This window comes from Eublepharis macularius, chromosome 18 (assembly GCF_028583425.1).
Source record: "Eublepharis macularius isolate TG4126 chromosome 18, MPM_Emac_v1.0, whole genome shotgun sequence".
Lineage (NCBI taxonomy): Eukaryota > Metazoa > Chordata > Lepidosauria > Squamata > Eublepharidae > Eublepharis > Eublepharis macularius.
In genome coordinates this window covers 15,963,259-15,985,664 of record NC_072807.1, presented here as the reverse complement: position 1 = coordinate 15,985,664, position 22,406 = coordinate 15,963,259, and the positions used below count along the sequence as shown (strand labels likewise).

Here is a 22,406-nt window from a genome sequence, read left to right as displayed (position 1 = left end):
CTGTTGTCAAACTATAGCTTCCAGGATTCTTTGGGAGGGTGGTGGCAGCTATAACAGCTAACATGGTATGAAACTGCTTTTGGTGTACCAAACAGACTGGTGCTACATTTGTATATTTTAATTAATTAATTATATTTTACAAAATTGATACCCCACCTTTCTGCCCTCATCAAGGCCACCCAGGTGGCTAACAAATTAAAACATACATAATAAAAAAATTTCACATTTTAAAACTATTAAAACTAACAAAATAGTCATGAAAACAAATAAAATCAGAACTAAAATATACATACAAAAACATAAAAACAGCAATATAAACACAGGAGCAGAAAGGAGGGTCATTGAGGGAATGCAGACTGAATGAGAAAGTCTTCACTCGCTGGTGGAAAACGGCATCGGAAGGGGACAGGCGAGTCTCTCTAGGGAGAGAGTCCCAGAGTTTTGCTGGATGTTATGCGGTTACTGGGCCAACACAACCATTCACCACCTGGATTGTCTTGCTCACACAGGGAAATATTAGAAATAGTGGCAGGGCAACAGCCGGTGAGATGTGGTGCAGTGCTCTTCCACAGCCCCAATTCCCAGGCGACCGTAAGAACCTACCCAAAGGGATTTCTCTTAACCCAGGGGGTTCTATGCGGATGGGAAAAACCTGAACTATGCTTCCAGAAGTTTCTGCTGTCTTCCTTCCATCCCTTGTCATGCCGTGCCTCTAGACAACACAACTTGGCTTCTCTAAACATGGAAGAAAGCAGCAAGAAAAAAAATAATAAAAGATGGGCAGAATAAACAAGAGCAAAATGTTTCTATCTGGCTCGTTTCATCTATCCCTCAACTGCATTAGGGTCTTGGCAAAGGGAAGTCTTGCTGCAGAACAGAGTATAATTATTTTTCAGGGACGTAGGACCTGGAGAAATTACAGGCTGTAGCTTCCTTTCTCCTTGTTCAAATAAAAAAAGAACAGGGATCTGTGGCGAGATTAATAGATCAATCTACAGCTGTAATTATTTCTTTCTTTCTCCGAATCCTCCACGTCTACCCACCACCCTTAGAGCAATTCACTCATCATAGTGTAGAGACAGGTGCCCCAAAATTAGCGGTGGCCGGCCTTCAACAGATGTTCCAGATTCAACATTAAACACACAGTCTCCCTTTGTTTTCTCAGCATGACGCGAAATCATAACCACCGTTCTGAATAGCGATGGAAAGAACAGTTTCAACAGCAGACAAATGACATCCCAGTTATTGCAGGGACCATGGGGGGCCATTGAAGCCTGCAAATGTGGTGCTGGATACTGACACATCAGTAAGTTGTACGGCATCACTGATACAAAGTGGTGGTGGGCTCTCCTTCGTTGGAGGTTTTTAAGCAGAGGCTAGATGGCCATCTGACAGCCATGCTGATTCTCTGAACCTGGGCAGATCATGAGAGGCAGGGCAGGAAGGGTTACATCAGTGCTTAGTTCTCGTGGCCCCTTCTTACACACCCAGGGTAATGTCTGGGGTTAGGTAGCAATTTTCCCCAGGCCAGTTCGGCTAGGAATGTGATGGTGTTTTGCCATCTTCTGGGCATGGAGCAAGGGTCACCGGTGTGTGTGTGTGTGTGGGGGGGGGGTAGTTGTGAATTTCCTGCACTGTGCATGGGGTTGGACTAGATGACCCTGGAGGTCCCTTCCAACCCTATGCGTCTATGATTCTAGGTTCCTCCCTCCTGCAAATGCATATCAGACGTCCGGTAACCAAAGTTCAGAGCAGTGTACTGTGTTCATCCAAACTGGGCTAAATTCAGGTATGGCCGACCGGGCACCCATGGCCCATGAAAGCAACTTGGCCTCTGGTGGCTCTACCAACGGGCAGCAAAGCCTTTCCCTTATGAGTGAAATGATGGACCAAAGACAAGTGTTATTTTTGAGCTGTAAGGGGAGAGCGTCAATGTAATACTTCTTTGCTCAAGGAGTTGTGGAATTCACAGCCAGAGGATGGAGTGACGGCCACAAGCATGGAGGGCTTTAAAAGGGGATCAGACAGATTCTTGGAGGAGAGGTCTGTCAGTGCCCTGACCTGGCTAGCCCAGGTGAGCCTGATCTTGTCAGATCTCAGAAGCTAAGCAGGGTTAGCCTTGGTTAGTAATTGGATGGGAGATCTCCAAGGAAGACCAGGGCTGCAGAGGCAGGCAATGGCAAACCACCTCTGTTCGTCTCTTGCCATAAAAACCCCACCAGGGTTTGTCATCAGTCAACTATGACCTGAGGGCACTCTCCACCACCACAGGTCTATCGCTGGCTACGAGTTACGATGACTGAAGGGGAACTCCACATTCAGAGGCAGTAAACTCTGAATGCCAGTGCCAGGAGGCGACATCAGGGGAAGACCTCGGCCTCTATGTCCTGTTGTTGGCCTCTAGGGCGACTAGTTGGCTGCTGTGTGAAAGAGCATACTGGACTAGATGGACCCACATTGGTCTGATCCACCAGGCCCCTTCTTATGTTCTTAATGTTAACATTTTGTTTTTGATTTTACTTAAGAGTTCCTCAGCTATGCCTGAGCACAAAGGAAGCTGCCCAATATCAAGTCTGATGCTTGGTCCACGCAGACCACATTTTAAAAATCTATTTATTTATTTTATTTATGTCATTTATAGTCCGCCTTTCTCACTGAGACTCAAGGCGGATTACACAGTATGAGGTTAATACCATCAGTATCAAGTACATTTCAATACAATACCATAAGGTAAACAGATACACATTTAAAAGACATAGCATTAGCAAGGCTCCAAGACAGAATATAAAAAATACTGGAGCAAAACATAATCAATTCTAGGACTCACATTAGACAACATGGAGCACTGGTTGTACATAGGAGCACGTATTTAAAGCAGCAAATAATATATAAGCAAAAATAGCGATGAAGTCTATGATCCCCAACTCGTTAGTGAAGCATCTGAGACCCCCCTCCCTACAAACAGGGCCGGATCTAGGGCTGCCGGCGCCTGGGGCAACCCTAGTCTGGCCGCGCGCACGCTCCCGGCACAGCGTGATAACATCATTTGGTGATGTCATCACGTGGGGCGCTGGAGGCAGCATGCGGGGCTTGGAAGCCACCTGCGCCATTCGCTTCTCCACAGGCGAATGGCGCAGGCGGCCTCGTAGCCCCCCATGCTGCCTTTCGCCTGCCCCGTGGGACAGGGGGTGGCCGGCTGCCCCCTCTCCTGTGGGGCAGGTGAATGGCGTGGGCGGCCGCGCTGCCCTTTGCCTGCCCTGCAGGACAGGGGGTGCATGGCAAGCCGGCCGCCCCCTGTCCCGAGGGGCAGGCGAAAGGCAGCGCGGGGGGCTGCAAGGCTGCCCATGCTGCCGTCTGCACGCTCCGGCAGCTGGTAGCTGCTCCCGGCGCCCCCTCCCTGGCGGTGCTGGAGGCAGACTACCGCCCCTGCCCCTCCCTCGATCCGGCCCTGCCTACAAACCAGCCCTCCCATTTGAGTAAAAAGCCTTTTTGAACAGTTTGGTTTTGCATCATTTACGGAAAGCCAGGAGAGTGGGGGCTCTTCTGACTTCCTCAGGCAGGTCATTCCACAGGATAGGGGCCACCGCAGAGAAAGCCCTTGTACAGGCTGCTGCTGACTTCACCCGTGTGCAGCCTGGTACCTGCAGGAGACCCTGTTCAGATGAGTGAAGCTGCCGTGGAGGGACACAGGGAGGGAGGCGGTCCTGTAGGTTTGCTGGACCAAAGCCGTGAAGAACTTTGTATATAATAACTAATACCTTGAACGGAGCACAGTAGATGACGGGTAGCCAGTGGAGCGACTGTAGGATGGGAATGATGTTCATGCTGTTGGTCAGAACACAGTGATGTTTTCTAACCAACAGCAGCTCCTCGGGCTCTCTCACGGAGGGCAAGGTGCTTCCCAACGATGCCGGCGTCCTTGGAGCTGGGAATATCTGAATGCAAAGCCTGCGCTTGACCTCTGAGGTCCATGCTCCTGGCCGTGACATTCTGCATAACCGCGCAATCCTTCCTGTGAGAATGTGTTAGCTTTATTGTATTTTCGTTCTTCATTTGGGAAACATAATTACACCCTGCCTTCCTACTTTAAAAAACCCCGGCTAGCTCACAACACAAATAATGGAAAACCATCAGCATCTTCAAACAATAAAAACCAACACCACCACATTAAACTAACAAGGACCAACCAGCAGTGGCTCCCAAACAAGCTCTAAGGCCTCCTTAAAAGCCTAAACTATCAAGTCGCAACTGACTTATGGCCACCCCAACAAGGGGGTTTCAAGGCAGGTGAGAAACAGAGGTGGTTTGCCATTGCCTTCCTCTGCAGATTCTTCCTTGGTGGCTGCCCATACAAGTACTACTGACCCAGCTTAGCTTTCTGATGAGGTTGGGCTATACCATGCCACCTTCCCTCCCAAAGTCTGGCATAAAACAACCAGATTTGGAGAGGAAGCTCTGCCCCTCCCTGGCAATTTGAAAAAGAAGTTTTGACAGAGATTTGGAAGGCCAGGTCTGTAGTGGCAGGGAGTTCCAGAGCCCAGTGGCCTCTCCAAGGAGGCCAATTCACATCTCCCAAATCAGTCTGAAGTGGTCCTTAAGCATCCATAAACTGGCTATTCTTGGCTTGAGCCAAAGGGTTTAACCTGCTTTGTGACTACAGACAGGAGCAGAGTTGTGAACAGATGCTTGCTGGGAGTCAGGAGGTGGATCCGTTCCACAAAACAGCACGAGGCGTGCTTGAATCTTATCATCTGGCACCTGCTACTCTATTTGTCCTTCCCAATGATTCTCCTGTTTTGTTTCTACTGTTACATTCTTGTCTTTGCGTCTAACAACTTGTACTAAAATCTACTCATTAACGATTAGATAAGCACGCTTGGGCTGTGTGTACCATGCATGCCGCGGCATCAATTGCTGGCTGGATAAAGCAAAACTCAATACAACCGTTTGAAAGAATTGCATCTAATTAACGCCCTATCTGCTTCCCAGAAGGAATTATGTGAAAGGCACAGGCAAGCTTGGAATGGGGCCTTCCCCATGCGGCAGCTCAGGGCTCAGAAAAGCGTGCCATGAAAAAGAAATGAAACAATTAAAGGGCCTGCTGAAACCATTGAGAAGGTAGAACACTTGCTGTGTCTCTGAATGATTCACTGGTCTAGCCTTCATCAGGAGCAAATGGATCATTCGATGGCCTTCAATGCAGAAATGTAGCAGAATCCATCATCCATAGAGGAGAAGAGCCAGTGTAGTATAATGATTACATTGTTGGACTAGGATTTGGGAGACACAGGTGTGAACCCTCCCTCTGCCCGCGGAAGTTCACGGGGTGACCCTGGGCCAGTTACACACTTTCAGCCTAACCTACATAACAGGCAAAAGAGTCCAACAGCATCTATAAGACTAACAAAATTTGTGGTAAGGTATGAGCTTTCGTGAGTCACAGCTCACTTCTTCTTGATCTACATTACAGGGTTGTTGTAAAGATAAAACAGAAGAGAGAATAATGTCAGTTTTGGGGAGAAAGACAGGGTATAAATTAAGTGAATAAATAGGCTCTCTGCAGGAGTCACGGTTCTGGTCTCACCACCTGTTAATAAGGAGGCACACTCAGAACAGAGACTCGTGCAGAAAAAGCGGGGTGGGCTCCTTTGGGGGTGGTTTGCTTTCACACTCACACAAACTATTTATTTAGAAAATCTCTATGCTGCCTCTCCAGAGAACCAGGTCAAGGTGGCTTACAAAATAAAACATAAGAATGCAGCACAATAAAAGTTAACCATTAGAACTCCAGGGTTTTAGTCCAGTGTCACCTTAGAAACCAACATGATTTTCAGAATGTAAGCTTTCGAGAGTAAGAGCTCCCTTCTACAGACACAAGTAGGAACGGAGATCCATGAGCATTTATATCCCAGCCAAAGGTGGGTGGAGTGTTACAAGGGAGGGCATCAGGATATAAAGGCACAATGCAACTTGATTAGAGCAGAACTTAAACATAGTTCCTTGGAGAAAGCATGGTACAAATTTTCCCTGTGGTTTGTAGGGTCAATGGTTTGTAGTGGATTTTTTCGTTTCAGTCCCTTAGGTATAATATCCAGTCCTCTGCATTAATCAAGAAAGTTCCCCAGGTGCAATTAGTAGAAGGCCATCAACGGTGCCTTAGACAGAACTTAGCAAATGCAGATTTATTTATTTATTCTAAATGAGCCCGATACCAGCAGAGAGAATATCCTCAGAGAGAATTCTTAAGCAAAAAACAGGGCGTGAGGATCTGATCATCTTGCGTGAAACCGAGCCAATGAAAAATTAAGGGTGGTTTATAATAGCCTTATGATACATTTATAGGCTTTGAAGGCACTCCCAGAAGCCGAAGGACTAAGCAGGCCTATTCCACATGCAAGACAGACTTCCTTTCACAAAGCCCAGCAGACACTAGGAAAGCTGTAGGATGCTCCCTTGGCAATAGCCAACTCTCCTGTCAACTGAAGGATAATGTTGGGATACAGGCCTATCCCCGAAATAAATTATTAATTCCAAAGTCCGGGATACGGCTGCCAAAACTGATAAATGCTGAATATGACAGAGATAATAGCAGCAGATGGCCAGGATGGGGGAGGAGGTAATGGGGGCTTGGATGAGTCTCTCTCATTCATGCTTTATATGTTGCAATGCAGAAGGGTACCTGACTCCAAATAAGGTCTTTTGAACACACGCAAGCAAGAAAATTCACTAAAAAGCACTTTTAATGCTCTTGAACATCTTGACAGATGCTCTCTGTTTGCAAAGATGACACTGACTATAAACTTGCAATTTCCAAAATGTGAGAGAAGGTTCTCTAGAGGATACTGTTTATTCTTTTGCCCTTAATAAAAAATATATGCAGTGAGAAAACTATTCTGTGCTTGGAAGAACTGGATTCAAAGTGCCAACCAGCACTTTACTTTGAAAACCTGGAAGGGTATGGGACCTGGGTGCCAAAGAGTGCCGTCTGCTACCATATGAATGTACCGAAGTTTAGAGAGGCAGGGGTCTGCAGACACCCCTGCCTCTTTCGTTCTTGTACCTGGACTGTGGAATATCAGCCTCCTGCTGCTGCCAGATTCGTTACACATTTTGCACCAAATGAAACCTTATTTATTTCCCCAACCATTTGTTAAAAGCTGTTGCTGTTTCTTTCAAGGGGAGGGCCTTCAGTTGTTGAATTGTTTGCCACTGGCTTTAATTTATGCCAGCTGAGTTTGCATTGCTGATTTTTGCCATTTTATGCTGAGGACGCTGTGGTTTTAGGCTGTCTTGTGCTACTTTATGCTACTTTTATTGTTTTTATTGCATGATGTCATTTTACTTTGAAATCTCTATTTTGCAGGTAGCGGGAGAGAATTATTATATTAATTACATAACAACTATAGATTACATACAGCAAGAAAATGTTACATATACTCTCATAATTCATCCCATGCTGCAACTGGGGCAAAGAGATAAGCAGGGAAATGAAGCCCATCTCCGCCTGACTGGTGTTCTGCTCAGCACATGTACATGCATGCGCATCCATGGTTTCTGAGGGCTGGCTCATACATACCTGCACTTGTGAGCACCACAGCCCATTTTTGCATTCCTTTTTATGCTTTAAAAATCCTGTATTTTTAGTTGACTACTTTATATATTGTAATTTACTATCGGGAGGGAAAGCGGCATGGTATAGCCCAATCTCATCAGATCTCAGAAGCCAAGTAGGGTCAACACTTAGATGGGTAACCATCACGGAACGTTCTGCAGAGGAAGGCAACGGCAAACCACCTCTGCTTCTCTCTTGCTTTGAAAACTCCTTGCTGGGATTGCCATAAGTCAGTTGCAACTTGATGGCACCTCTCCCTCCACAGTTTACTGTTAAGTCCCCTGCCCCTTTTTTGCTGATTCGTGGTTATAAACGATACGCTTGATCTTGGCTGTCCTTGTTGATTGGTACTGAATGGATGAACCCATTTCATTGCCAAACATCATATGTGAGGCGGTATGAAAGTTCTATCTGTGACACTGGGTCAGCAAGAGCCCATATTCACGTGTGCAAGTCGCCGCTTCAGGTTGTGACCAACAGGTGAAGGGATGTTTATTTACTACCCCACTTCCCCCCCCCCAATGGGCACCCAAAGCAAGGTACATTGTTCTCTTCGCCTCCATTTTTTCCTCACAACAACCCTGTGAGGTAGGTTAGGCTGACAGCATATGATTGGCCCAAGGTCACCCAGTGAACTTCCATGGCAGAGTGCGGATTCGAACCTGGGTCTCCCGGATCCTAGTCTTACCCTTCTGACCACACTGAGCTGAGCATGTGAGGTGATTTCATTGAAAAGCAGTGATGCTAGCCCATCTACATGCAGAATTTGCTGATATAATATAACAAACATGTGTGTGTGTGTATGAACCAACCCTTAGTTTTCACGAGGCACTGCACTGCACACATTTCATGACTAGACTTTTCCTGTAAGAAAAAGAAGAAAAATCTGAAAGCAGAGAGGGTGCTGAATTGCACGCCTCATGCCTGATTTTGCATTTACACAAATCCCAAAATAAATATAGCCAGGACTATTTAATATTTATTAAGCACTAACTGTATGGCTGATGCTAGGACAAAATTAAGTCTCTTGCACTAAGCATTGCAACAGCTGAGGGGGCCAGAGTATTAGCAAACAAGTAAAACAGTGATATTATAAAATAACTTCTTTTTCAAGCAAAGCAAACAGAAAACCAGGGCTCTTTTCTCTCCTCTATTATCCTCTCTGCTAAAAACCCAAAGCAGAATGAAGTTAAAAATACCTCCCAGCTCACCCTCAAAGTGGCCACCGTTTCTCTCGTAATTCAAAAGAGGCCTTCCTCTGAGTATAAAAAAGGCTTATCAACGTTCCTGAATTAATGCGTCCACAGGAGAGAAGAAACATGCTCCAGCATTTGAGTGACAGCATGGATGTCGCTCTCGGCTTGCCAAGGCTGCTCTCCGACACGAGTTTTCATTCCTCAGAGCTAACCTTATCTGTGACTGGCCAGTTATTTCTTCACCCCATTAACTCGCTTGGTCAACAGCATGGGCCTGTCTTTACAACTTCAAATCCTGCACAACTGCCGCTCTAGACCGCATAAGTCACAGCAGGGGCTTAACCCTGCGAGAGATTTACAGGGCTGTTTACACTCATGGCATTTTGGGTGGCATTCTTCCCCACTCTCTACACTTTCACCCCCTGCTAGAAAGCAGCAAAAGAGAAGTCGCCACAAGGGGAAAAGTATTCTGGGCTTTTTTATGGAAAGCGTGACCATGAACGTCAGCGCTTGGACCTCAAGGGCTGAAGTTGGAGCCAGCCCATATCTTGTGGACTTCAAATGTTAAGGTTTAAGAATCTTTCCTGGCAATCCCTGGAAGCTTTTGTGGGTGGAGTCTGGGGAAGCATCACAAATGCCATGATGTCACTTCCTGCCGAGTGGACGTCATAGAACACCAAGGACACAGCAAGGTCACTTCTGGCTGCTCAATCAGAAGCAATGTCACAAGGGATTCGTTTTCGTTTTCTCAGCCATGTTGGACGCTCCTCTCGGCGGGTCTGAGAGGAAGCACCCGAGCACCCTGTCCGGGCGGCTGATCTGTGAAGATTAGCCCCCAAGACTCCCAGGCGGGGAGGCAGGGTCCGGGACGCTGCGGGAAGAACCTCCCGGAATTAATGCGGGGGGTAAATTGCCCGTTTGTCCCTATGGAGGCCGGCGGACGTGCGCGGCGCCTCGAGTGCTGCCGGGCTATGGAAAATGGCAAAGAACAGAACTAGGCGGAAGCCTGCAAGTAAGCGAATCCCTTCTGTTATTACAAGCGTACGCGAAGGAGTGGTGGGATCTGAAGCTAAGAAGGCTCGTTCTTCCCCTTCGCTGAGTTTCAGAATTTGGGCTGGTGGTCCCCCCCCCTAAAATGGCAGCAAAAAAACAAAGTCCCGCTCTGGGTAAGTCAATCTCGGCTACCCTGAAGGGAGAATCGCTCGAGGAACTGGTGCGCAGGGCGGTTGTTGAAGCCATAAAACCCTTTGTTGACAAGCTGAACTAAACAGATCAAAGGGTGGGCTTAATTGAAGGCGAAGTGAAAACCATTAAGGAAGCAGCGGGGGGGGGCAGAGAAGGCTGCCCGGGAAAGTGCGTCACTCGTGAAGGCTACGAAAAAAGAGTTAAAGCTGGTGGAGAACCAGCTGATCGGGCTACAAGTGGAACGAACGCAGACAATTTTGCGCCTCCAGAATGTGAAAGAGGAGGAAAATGAGGATTTATGGGGTCTGGTCTCGGAACTACTGGCGACACCCGCGAGGACAACTAAAGAAGAGGTTAAAAGCGCCATTTTGGAAGTCCGCCGGGCTTCTTCAAAATATGCAACGAAGCGTCAGCTGCCTCGCGAGATCATCATCGATTTTTCATCTAAAAGGATCCGAGACACCATCCTATACAATTCATACAATGCGGATTTGGACTTTTTGGGTAACAAAGTTAAGATACTGAAGGACGTTCCATTTTTAGTTCGGAAAAGACATTTTAAGTATAAAAAACTCGCAGCTCTTCTGAGGGAACGTGGAATAAAGTACAAATGGTTATTTCCGGAAGGAATCTGGTTTAGTTACAAAGATCAAACCTATAAGATACTATCAGAAGATCAACTAAGGGATTTTGAGGATAAAAATTCGGAATTTCAGTGTACCAAGCAAGAAGAAAGGGAGAAGTCTGAGGAGGTGGGGGAGGAAACGAGCACTGCGGCGGCAGTTGCTCAGAGAGAATTGCGTCCGGGACCCAGGAGGGGGAGGAAAATTTAATTTGAATTCGATTGTAATTTGTATCCTGTATGATCAACCACTCCATCATTATTCTATTAAGCTATTTCTTTACTATGGCAGTATGAAGGGAAAGCATTGAAGTGTAGTGTTTAGTGTTTAGTGTTTAGTGTTTGTAGGTTACCCTCCCCTTTTTTTTCCACCTTTCCTTTTTCTTTCTTCTCCCCTCTTTTCCTTCCCTTGTGTTATTGTAATCTTTTGTAGTTATTGTTATTGTATGTTAGGTATTGAAAAATAAAATTTTCAAACAGAAGCAATGTCACAATGTTCTTGCTGACATTCCCACCACCCCATTTTCCCCTCCCCTGCTCTGTAGAGCAAGACTTGGAGCCGGAGCACTGGGGTGGGAGCATGGGGTGAAAGGTCGCCAGCCATAGCGGGCAACCTGGCAGCTCTAATTCAGTTGTAAAAGTGGACAGCCGTTGTGACTAGGCAGGCAGTCTCTAGAATGGCCATGTCTGGTACAACCAACATCGGAATCAGATTCGTTTTATTGTATATGGCCATTGGCCTTCACAATATCAACACACTCCCGAATGTCAGTATAATACATAATCAAAATGATCAGGTAATCAAACACTTCAAAACCACATAAAATGCCCTACTAAAAAAAACTTTAAAATTAATAAAACCTTCTAAAAGCAATCACAGCAAATCAATGGCTGATTCCTTTGCTCTGATCTTCCTAGCAGCTAAAGCAAAAAGCGCCAATCTTAGTGAAATAAAAGAATCCTTGTCGGAGAGCATCGTAACAATCTTATCAGAGTCAGACAGGGGATGCAGAGCAAGCGAGATCTTAGCCAGGAATTTATTCCTAGGTTCTGTGTATAGAGGGCAAGCCAGGATATAACGAGGGAGGTCCTCCGCTGAATGACCACATATACAGATGCGTTGGTCGACTGGTGTCTTTTTATATCGACCCACTAGCATCTCTGTAGGCGTTGTTTGAAAGCGCAATGAAGTAAAGGTCCTTCTCAGGTTATACGCAGTTATGTTGGTTAAGTAGGCCTTACAATGATCCCTGAGAGAGGGAGAGGAGGGGAAACTCCGCGCTTGCGCAATTGCCTCTCTGCCTGCTCGCCACCCCCCTCCCCTTGTGCGCGTGTGAGGGGGTGCAGCACAGCGGTGGCTTCCCTTTCTGCTGCCGGACCCTCCGCTCTCCCCCTACCTTCCCCCAGCCCCCTTTCTCTTTTGGTGCCCCCCCCACCCAAGGAGGGCTGCTCTGCCTCAACCATGGCTCAAATACTCCCCATAAGATTCCAGGAGCATTTTCAGCTCCAAAGTCTTGGAATTAATCCAGCAAACATTGGTACAACCAATAGGAACTCGGGGAAGAAGGCAGTACCTTCAGCTTGTTCCAGCTCTCGTTCTCAATGATCCAGTGCTAGAGAACATTCAAGATGGCTGCTCATGGTTTCAGGGAGCCCGGTTTCAGCTCCCTGAAGTGGAGGACTGCTGCCTTCCCAGCTCTTCTTGTATCCTTTGTGTAGCTGCCGGCTGATTCTTCGTGCGCAAGCCATCTCAGGGCCAAGCTACAAGTGACGAATGACACTTGAACAGCAAGTGTATTTCTCCCTGTTCACTTGCCCTCCACTCAATCCACTTGCCGCTCAAGTGTCATTCGTCATGTGTAGCTTGGCCCTCAGAAAATTCACACTGGGGGACAGTTTGAAGTTTGCAACACCCCAGGCCCGCCGTCTTTTCTTGGGATTCCACAGGGACTTCCCAAAACAGAAGTTTTCCAAGCAACAACAGTGTTAAATGTGTATATGAGTATGAAAAACAGCTCAGGGAATACTAACCAGTGAGCCAGTGTGGGGTTGTGGTTATACTAGGATCTGGGAGACACAGGTCAAATCTGTCCTCTGACCATGGAAGTTTGCTGTGAAACCTCAGGAGTTAACCTCTCAGTTTAACCTACCTCCCAGGGTTGTTGTGAGAATAAAATGGAAGAGAGCAGACCGATGGAAGCTGCTTTGAGTCCCCACCGGTGAGAAAGGCAAGGTAAATGATGTAAATAAATAAATCAGCAACAGGATTAGCCTCTTCTGTATTCACACATGCACACTCACACAACAGGAGTTCACTCTAAGAGCAACTTTAGTAAAGGATTCTTTTTTTGTATTCTCCACTGTGAAAACTGAATAGGGGGATGATGACAGCTGGCAACGTCGGAAGGATAGGAGCAAACTCTTTATTTCTGCTGAAACAAACTCCTCCTGTTGGAGAGCATCGGAACCAACGTGCCTGACTTGCTTGCTTCAGCCTACCATATAATTAATCGGTAACGATCGAGCCAGCCAATATTCCGCAACCCAATTATCTCCCATTGTTTTCCCTTTGGCCCCCCTCGATGAATGAAATGTGTCTGGCATCTCCAATTAATCTAACGAAATTAGCAGATGAACGCTCAGTGGACAAGGCTTTTCATTTCAACCTTCATGCGCAAATATAGAAGTGTCTTACAAATGAAAAAGATAACAGGAAGTCATGTGCAGCTTTGGGTAAGCATGGACCAATGTCCAGTCCCAACGCAATGGATGGAATGCGTCTTCCCTTGATGACAGGTTTGCCAGGTGATTGCTGATGGGGGGCAAACTCCTGGCAATTTGCCTTTCTGCCCAATGATCAGCCGGAAGAGGCAAGCAGCCTGGAGATCGCCCGCTGTTGGCAAACAACACGGATAAAGAGCTGTGTGCGTGTCCCCGTGCCTCATGCAATGACATCACTTTCAGTTACACTCGAAGCAATGGCATCGCATTAAGTTTTGGGCTGATTCTTAAGCAATCTGCCCTGAGGCGAAGCATGCTGTTAAGCCCCATGTGATTGCATCACTTTTGGAAGCTTCATCGTTGTGTGGGGTGTGGGAGCACAAGGACAAGAGGGCTGATCGCTGGAAGTACCCGCAACCCCCACGTTCTCGATGGCTGCCAGGGGGCCCTGACCACCTTACTTGCTGCCCATGAGGATCAACGTCACCGATCTTCTTACAAATGATGCAAAAAGCGGTGCTCTGGCACACTTGGCACAGAATACTGTGTGCTTCATGATAGGAAGAGGCCACTGTGGGAAGCCACAGAGGGGCACATGCAGGAAAAGATGGTTCCTTATCCTGCTCCCGCCAGAGTGCAAGGAAAAGAACAACGGGACACGATCAGGGAAGCAGCGGCTTCGTTTCCCCTCTTCTTCTTGGGGACCACTGCAGTAGATCTCTGCAGAAGCCTCTATGAAGGTCAGTATTTAATTAGGTGGGATGGAGGTGAGGCGGAGGACGGATGGCTGCGGAGACAGAGCTCAAAGTTATTGCTACAAAACCTGTTCACTGTTTATCTTGATGGGGTTTGGTTTTGCCTTCTTTGTCTTTATTCCAGAATCATAAACAAAAGTTTCTTTTATTTTCTAAGTCGCTTTCATTCATCTGTGATCTGTGACTGTGCTTTAATAAACTGGTAGAATTTGTTTCTGTGAAAAGTATTGAATAAAGGAATAAAATTTATTCATTTCTCCTGACCATCTTCTGACTGGCTAAGCAAGACCCATTGGGGCAAAAGAGGGCCCATATTTTTGTTAAAGGTGAAAAGGTCAGGAGACTAATTTCTGTATCAGGTCCAAATCACTCCCCTGTAAGAAATGAGTTTTGGCCAGAATAGGCTTTCAGAGATAGCAGGCAGGTAAGAAGGGGGGAGGTTAGTGTGGCCATGCCAGGCCTGGCAACTGGTGGGAGGTTCAGGGGTGGGGACATGGGGGGCACAACATTATATGCACTGTAATGCCACTTCTGGGGGGAAACCAGGAAGTGATGTCAGACAGCTCTAGGAATCATCAGAAACTCTATAGTATGGCTTTACCATAGAGTTTCCAGCGATTCCTAGAGCTACTCAACAGCACCTTTGGGTTTTCCCTGAAAGTGACACTGCAGTGCATATGATGCCAAATTATTTTTAAAATCATTTCTCCTGTTGCCCCTCTGAGTGTTGACAGGCAATGAGGTCTACTGGCTAGAGGCCTGGCAGCCATAGTGGTGGTCTTGGTGGCTCTGAATATAGGTGGGTAGCTGTGTTGGTCTGTAGTAGAAGAGCAAGATTCGGGTCCAGTAGCTTTGACTCTTGAAAGCTCATACCTTGGAAACCTAGTTGGTCTTTACGGTGATACTGGACCGGAATCTCAGTGATTCTGAGTTTCACACATGATCACAAACTGATCTGATGGGACAAATTTGAACAAACAACATAAAAAACAATTAACATAAAAGTAGCCACAGCCAAGCAGCCTAGTCCAAGCATTTTTTTACTGTCAGTATTTCTTTTCTGGGCCTTGATCATATTATTAATCTCCGAGTTTTTTTTAATGAGTAATAGCTTGAGAACTGACTTTAAAAAAGAAGTGCAGCTATTTCTCTCCCTCTTGATCTTTGGCATTGACTTCAATGGAAATCCCACATGTGGAACCAACATACAGAATCCCCTACTTTCAGATCAATCTTTCGCTGGCCATTTAGATCTTAAAGTCGTTTGAATTGCCCTGGCCCCAGGAGTCGGGAGAGCAAAAATCCTCAGAAGTTCCTGAACTTTTCTGATGTTTTCTAGGCCGTGTTTAATTAAAATAAAACTTCAGACAGCCTTCTCCCCTTCCCTAGTAAGTTTTATACATTCTATTATTTATAATTTCATGTTTGTCAATTGGATAACATGGTATACAGCTTCAAATAATATTAAATGTTCACAAGGAGTTGATGTTCAGTGCCTACAAAGTGATACTAAAATTCAATATTTTTCGAAAGGGTGGTCTTCATTACAAAATTTACAATGGAAGGACAAAAAGCCAAGACCCATTAAACAGTCTTGTGCTAAATGGGAAACCACCAATAGCAGTTACGACACTGGAAAAAATGTCTGCAAAAACATGAAAGCACAAATATCAGAGCTGAATTACTGTCCTCTATTACTGCCCCACTTCAGATTGCATCCAGAGGGAATTACATGTCTGAATATCGGCCTCACATTTCCCTGCCCATGGAAAGCCAGCATATAAGGCAGACAGGCTGGCCAAGTTCCATTCCCCCAACATACCAGCATCTACATGCTGGGCAGTATTTAAATAAAGTTTTCCCAAATGAAATTTTTCATACCAAAACTGATTCATTTGCAACGTGGTACTGGAGGAGAGTTTTGCAGATACCATGGACGGCCAAAAAGACAAATAAGTAGATCAAATCAAGCCTGAATTCTCCCTAGAAGCTAAAAGGACAACACTGAAACAATTGCACTTTGGTCACATCATGAGAAGACAAGATTCTCTGGAAAAGTCAATAATGCTGGGAAAAGTGGAAGGCAGCAGGAAAAGAGGAAGACCCAAAATGAAATGAGTTGAGTCCAGAAAGGAAGCCACGTCCTCCAGTTTGCAACGTCTGAGCAAGTCTGTTAATGATAGGACATTATGGAGGCCATTCCTTTATAGAGTCACCATTGGTCAGAGGCGACTTGACAGCACATAACTCACATATAACACAATGAATGAATGAATTTATTTGCGGTCAGAGACCATAACAATGACAATACATCCTTATCAATCAATAAAATAATTAAATCCAGCATAAAAATGTAAAGGACATAAAAATACATTTAGCATTTAAAATCCTATCCTAAAATGTATACAGTTCTCTGGGAACCACAGGAATTCTAATATTTAAAACACTGACATTAAAATAGTTAAAATCGTAAAAAGAGCAGGAGAGTATGTATGGCTATTCTTTTTATTATGGAATTTAACCAAATAGAGACAGAATTTGGCTATTTGCCTGGAGATAGTTGGATTTTCATCAATTAGTAGTTTCTCCAGGCAGGCCTTATTTGCCTCTGCAACTGGTGTGTCTAAGAGTGGGTAAATAAACTTGTCCCTATAGACTTGGCGGCAAGGACAACGAAAGAACATATGAATAAGTGATTCCACTTTGCCAAGGGAGCAATGGCAGCGTCTATCCTCATATGAGATTTTAACACAGTGTGGCAAAGTCTGGGCATTCATTGGAGTAAAACCATTACCCAAATACAATTCTTGAGAGCTGCTCTGGAAATATTGGTGGCCTAAGTCTGAATCCCCACTCTGCCTTGGACTCTCACTGGGTGCTTTGGACCAGTTCCTGTCTCTCAGCCTAACCCAGCTCACTCCAACATTCTTAACCTCTATACCATGCCAGGAGGGGAGCTTCTCATATTTTTGAAGATATCTGTGAAACTCGCCCCTTTCCCCGTGAGTCCATCCCTCCTTTTTTTAACACGATGGAGCATTAAAGAACATGGTCCCTCCCCTCCGCACCAGCATTTTAGCAGGCTGGTCCGAAGAGATATATGGGATGTTGAGGATTGAACGTGGGGAGTCACATACAACACAGATGCTGTACCACTGAGCTACAGCTCCTTCCCCAAGCCCGGCTCTAAGACAAAGCGCTGCTTCCAAGGAAGCTTTAGGAGCTACCGGGCACAATAAGAGCGGAACTACAAGTGACAAAAGGCACAGATTGGACACTTGTCAGCTTCCCTCACGTTTTGATGGGAAATGTAGGCATCCTGGTCTTGCAGCTTGGCTCTCCGACTGCTGTCCAAAGGACTTTTCAACTGTCACTTTTCCAACATTCCGCCAAGCTGCCTACATTTCCCATCAAAACTTGAGAGAAGTTGACAAGTGTCCAACCTGTGCCTTTTGTCACTTGTAGTTCTGCTCTCAGTTGCACCCATTCCTAGCAGGAGCAATGCACTCCTGCACTTTTCTGGTGCCGTGTGTACTTTTTAATCATTCTTCACGTGCTGCAGCAATCCCAAGAAACAGGAGACGATCCTTGCTTTTCAAAGATGGGAGAGCATAGCAGAAAAGAGCAAGTTTGGTGTAGTGGTTAAGAGCGGCAGGACTCTAATCTGGAGAGCCGGGTTTGATTCCCGACCCCTCCACTTAAAGCCAGCTTTGGGTCAGTCTCAGCTCTCTCACAGCTCTCTCAGCCCCACCCACCTCACAGGGTGTTTTGTTGTGGGGGTAATAATGATGTACTTTGTAAACTGCTCTGAGTGGGCATTCTCCTGAAGGGTGGTATATAAATCAAATGTTGTTGTTGTTGTTATTAAATACAGACGGAGATCTGCTCTGTTCCAATGCAGCAGGGCCAGCATCTGAAGCCACATGTCCTGAGGGAGCCCCCTCTTGAGTTAATTTTGCTAAGAACTGAGCACTTGTGTCTCAGGATGCTTAACTGTTTGGAGTACAACATGTAGTTACCCTCTCTGGAACTGGTCCTTGACTGCCCATATGATAAAATTGAAACCACTGAACACATATGATTAGAGAGTGTCCCATATTTAATGAGTTGAGCTTAATCATCTACTCTGCTTAAAAATACGGAACTACCTCATATGAGAGCACAGGTGACGTGGTTATTATTGGATACAAATGATTCCGTTACGCTTTCTGTGGCAAAACATATAGGGGCAATAATTAAACACCAGAGAAATGATATTAAGTAAGGTTCTTCCCATTTTAATTTCTGCTTAAGGCAATAGCCTTATCAGCAGTACCAGACAGACAGACAGACTGACCGACAGAGAGAGACAGACAAATGGACGGACAGACAGACGGGCTGGACACATGTCTGGGCATACAGAATTCCTGGCTGGGTGGTGGAGCAAAAGGCAGGCGGGGTACCTTTGCTGGCACACGAGTCGCCTGCAGTAAATGGTGACAGAAGTACCCCGTTACTAGGCAACGGAACTTCTTTTCTCGCCCTCCTTCCATCCTTACCTGTTTTCTTCCTTCTGTGCTGTTTAATAATAAAAGTTGCCTTTTGAATACAGAAGGCTTCATGTGGCTTTGCCGGCAACCCCACTGTCTTCTTGGGAGGCTCTGCTCCTCTGACAGTGAAACCACACAACAAAGAAAAGTCACAAAACGCTGCCCAGTGCCAGTAATTAAGGCCCAGGGCTCCCGAGCCGCAAAGGCAATGCAGCTGCGACTGTTTTCCACCTCAGGCTTTGAGGAAATCAACCAAATTCCCCAAGAAAGTCTCCACGGGCGCAGCTGCTACCGAGTGAGTGATTCAACAGTTGTGACTAAGACGCTGAACCAGCCTGTCAGAAAATAAACTGTCATTTGTAGAACTGAAGGCTTCTTGAACTGAACAGAGCCCAAAACAGGGCAAGGTTTGCCAGCCAAGAGTAGCCCCCTCCAGCCATAACATTAACAGGCAAACTTAAGCAACTCTCTGCCTCAGTTTTCTGTCTGCAAAATGGGAATAGTATAGTGCATCCCAATAATTGTCCACTCATAAGGTGGGTGGAAAGAGGAGGACGTCAGGATTTGAGGGGATCTGAAGTATGCACCTCTCAGGAACCAAGCATGGGGAACGGGCACATTTTACAAGGTCTTGTTGGGGTGGGGAGATTCGTATTACCATGATATAATCTCTTTCTTTTATTTCAGATTTTTTATTTACTTTCATGAATTTAGAGATTGCGTTACGGGCTGGGAACTTGTTTCAAGTTTGTGCCAGGCCTAAACCAATAATGCCCAGTTCCTGTCCTTCGGGGTGAGAGTCACACAATTTTTTCTGCTTTGCACAACTGATTCCAATTTTCCTATTGTGTGGAAGGGCAAGGAGCTGTGCTCGGGCCTGAAACCCTGTCTCCAACCTCTGGAAGTTTTATTCAGCAACCTCTGCTGAAATTTCAGAAGCCACGGATTTTGGAAGGCATTCCTCTCACACTTTTAAGCATGTTTTCACAGCCATGAAGACTTCACAGCCATGCTGAGATGAGATTCTTGGGACAGTAAATTCTGCATTCACTGACATGATACTACACTTTTTCTCTGCTATTGCAGAACTGCGAAACACGTATACCTGGATCCTCAAATCCTATTCAAACGTCCCCCCTCCTCCCCCTCAGTTTGCCCCAAGATTTCCCAAATGGTTCGGAAGATACCTCAAACTTAGTAAATCACATTGACCTTTATGGGATACAACTAGTTTAAAACCAAGGAAACCATCCCAAGGGGCCTGTGGCTTAGTCAGCAAGATACGAGAATTGATTGTCGGCCATTTTACCTGTCCATCCAGAAAGGCAGCAGCAATAGCCCGTGACAGGATCACACCCATCCGCGTGGCTGCAGTCACAGCGCTCGCTGCAGTTCAGGCCGTATGTCCCGTCCTTCCATAAAGAGAAACAACAGGAAAGAAAAGGTCTCTCAGTCTTACATTCAAATCAACACATGCAGGAAACGTTTATGAGATTTCTCTGGGATGTATGGCTGCTTTCTTGGATTTCTCACAGACAATACGGTTGCTGAGGTAAAAAAAAAACCTTCATTTTTTCATAATAATAACATTCGATTTATATACCGCCCTTCAGAACAACTTAATGCCACACTCAGAGAGGTTTACAACAATCACCCTGTGAGGTGGGAGGGGCTGAGAGAGCTCTGAGAAGCTGTGACTGACCCAAGGTCATCCAGCTGGTTTCAAGCAGAGGAGTGAGGAATCAAACCCGGCTCTTCAGATTAGAGTCCTGCTGCTCTTAACCTCTACACCAAACTACCTACGATGGAGCTTGGGGAAGGAGCAGCATGTTACCACTGGTCCATACCTGTGGTGTTCGCACACTCTTGCTTATTTTGGCTGGAAGCATTTTTATTTAGGGAGGTGTTTGGCAGCTCAGATGTGAGTCCTTTCGTCGGCTCAGGCAGGCAGGTTCTTAAGGCATCGTGTTCCTGTACCTCTGTGCATGCTCAGTGAGGTTCCACTCATCCCTGCCCCAAGCCCCAAGGTGACTTGGGACGAAATGGGCCCAAAATGACCAGGATCGGGCACAAATCAGCCTGGAATGGGCTGCTGCACACAGGAGAGCACTCCTCGCCTGGCAGTGGCCCGATCCTGGCCGTTTCAGGCCCAATTCGGGCTATTTAGGGCCCAAATTGGGCTGAAACAGGCTCAAATCAGCCTGGAACGGGCTACTGCCACATGAGAGAGCATACCCCCTCCCAGCAGCAGCCCAATCCTGGCAGTTTAGGGCCAAAACAGGGCCAAAACAGGCCTGAAGTGGCCAGGATTGGGCCTGAATCAGCCTGGAACAGGCTGCTGCCTCACAGGAGAACACTCCCCCGCCCAGCAGCAGCCTGATCCTGGCCATTTTCGGCCACAATCATTTTGATCCTGGTTCGATCCAGTCCATTTCAGGCCCAAACTGGGCCAAAACGGGCCCAAAACAGCCAGGATAGGGCCACTGCCGGGCGGCGGAGTGTTCCCCTGCTCAGCAGCGGCCCGTTCCAGGCCATCCCCCCACCCTCCCGCCATGTGTGCTTCTCCCACCTCTCAGGAGCAGGCTTAAGCCATTTGCTCCAGGTGGACTGATCTCCATCTGGAGATCAGGGGGCAGGGCCACCACACACGAGAGGTGCCAGAACGGTGTTCCAGAGCGTTCCTGCCGAAAAAAAGCCCTGCTCACGACCCCATGCGGAACTCAGAGGACAGGTCTATAACTGGCTGTTTGCCGTGATAGCTAAATGGAGCTTTCAGAGACAGACGACTGCTGAATGCCAGCAGGTGGGAGGGAACAACCGAGCAGAGGCATCACACATGAAGCCGCTTTATATGGAATCAGACCCTCGGTCAGTATTGCCTCCTCAAACTGGCATCAGCTCTCCAGGGTCTCTTTCACATCATCAACTGCCTATCTTTGTAACTGGAGCTGACGGGGATTGAACCTGGGACCTTATGCAGGCCAAGCAGACGTTCTGTCACTAAGCCACAGTCCCTCTCACAGCCCTCTCTCCTTCACATCCTCCTTTCAAGGCTTGGAGTCAGCTTGCTGCGAGCTTCTGGAAACGGACTATTGGATTCTTTGAACTGAGGGGCCTGATCCACACATGGCCTTTGGTACACTATTTCAAAAAAACATTCCAGATGTATTGTTTGTCCAAGGCTCTTGCAGGGACTGCGAAGGCACTGACCCCATGAAGACTTACCGGGCAGGGCTCATCACAGAAATCTCCTTGCCACCCAGGAGAGCAAAGGCACGATCCATCCACGGGGTTACAGGCTGCCCCGTTGGCGCAAAAACATGTCTGGTTGCAGCTGAGGCCCCAAGTGCCACTCGGGCAAGGGATGGAGCAGTCTGCTCCCTGCCACCCTAGAATGAGACAGAGAAGAAAATCAATGTGCCCATCGCTACACCGCTGCCTTGGGACATGCTACCTCGCTCACTGTTAGAAAGTGACACCTGTTCTAGAGACTGTGTGTGAACGTTTGTGTGAACGTGTATGAAGTGCACCCAATGTTTGTGTGTGAAGCGCACCCAGTTGAAAGTATGTCCAGATGTATTTGCGTGAAGTAGGACAGAGCGCAGTTGAGAAAACAGAATGGTATTTGGTTGTTTAGGTAGGGAGAAGGTTAGCCCTCGAGGTTTCCTCAGTAATGGGTAGTGCTGTGTGAAACAGAGGAGGAAAAACAAGTATTTTCAATGACTGGAGCACGCTAAAAGTGAACATAGGAAAGAGGCCTTGGGGACTTCTCACCTCTCATGATTA

General features: G+C 46.6%; 1 protein-coding gene across 2 annotated transcripts in view; it reads right to left on the bottom strand.

The window, feature by feature from the left end:
* Window positions 1-22,406, bottom strand: part of MEGF11 (multiple EGF like domains 11) — a 316,522-nt gene that overhangs the window by 55,541 nt on the left and 238,575 nt on the right. For both annotated transcript variants that reach the window (XM_055002716.1, XM_055002717.1), the window contains exons 10-11: window positions 21,846-22,009; window positions 19,930-20,032 (exon numbers count right to left, since the gene is read on the bottom strand). In XM_055002716.1, the coding sequence (XP_054858691.1) occupies window positions 19,930-20,032; window positions 21,846-22,009 (267 nt within the window). The remainder of the gene's footprint in view (window positions 1-19,929; window positions 20,033-21,845; window positions 22,010-22,406) is intronic.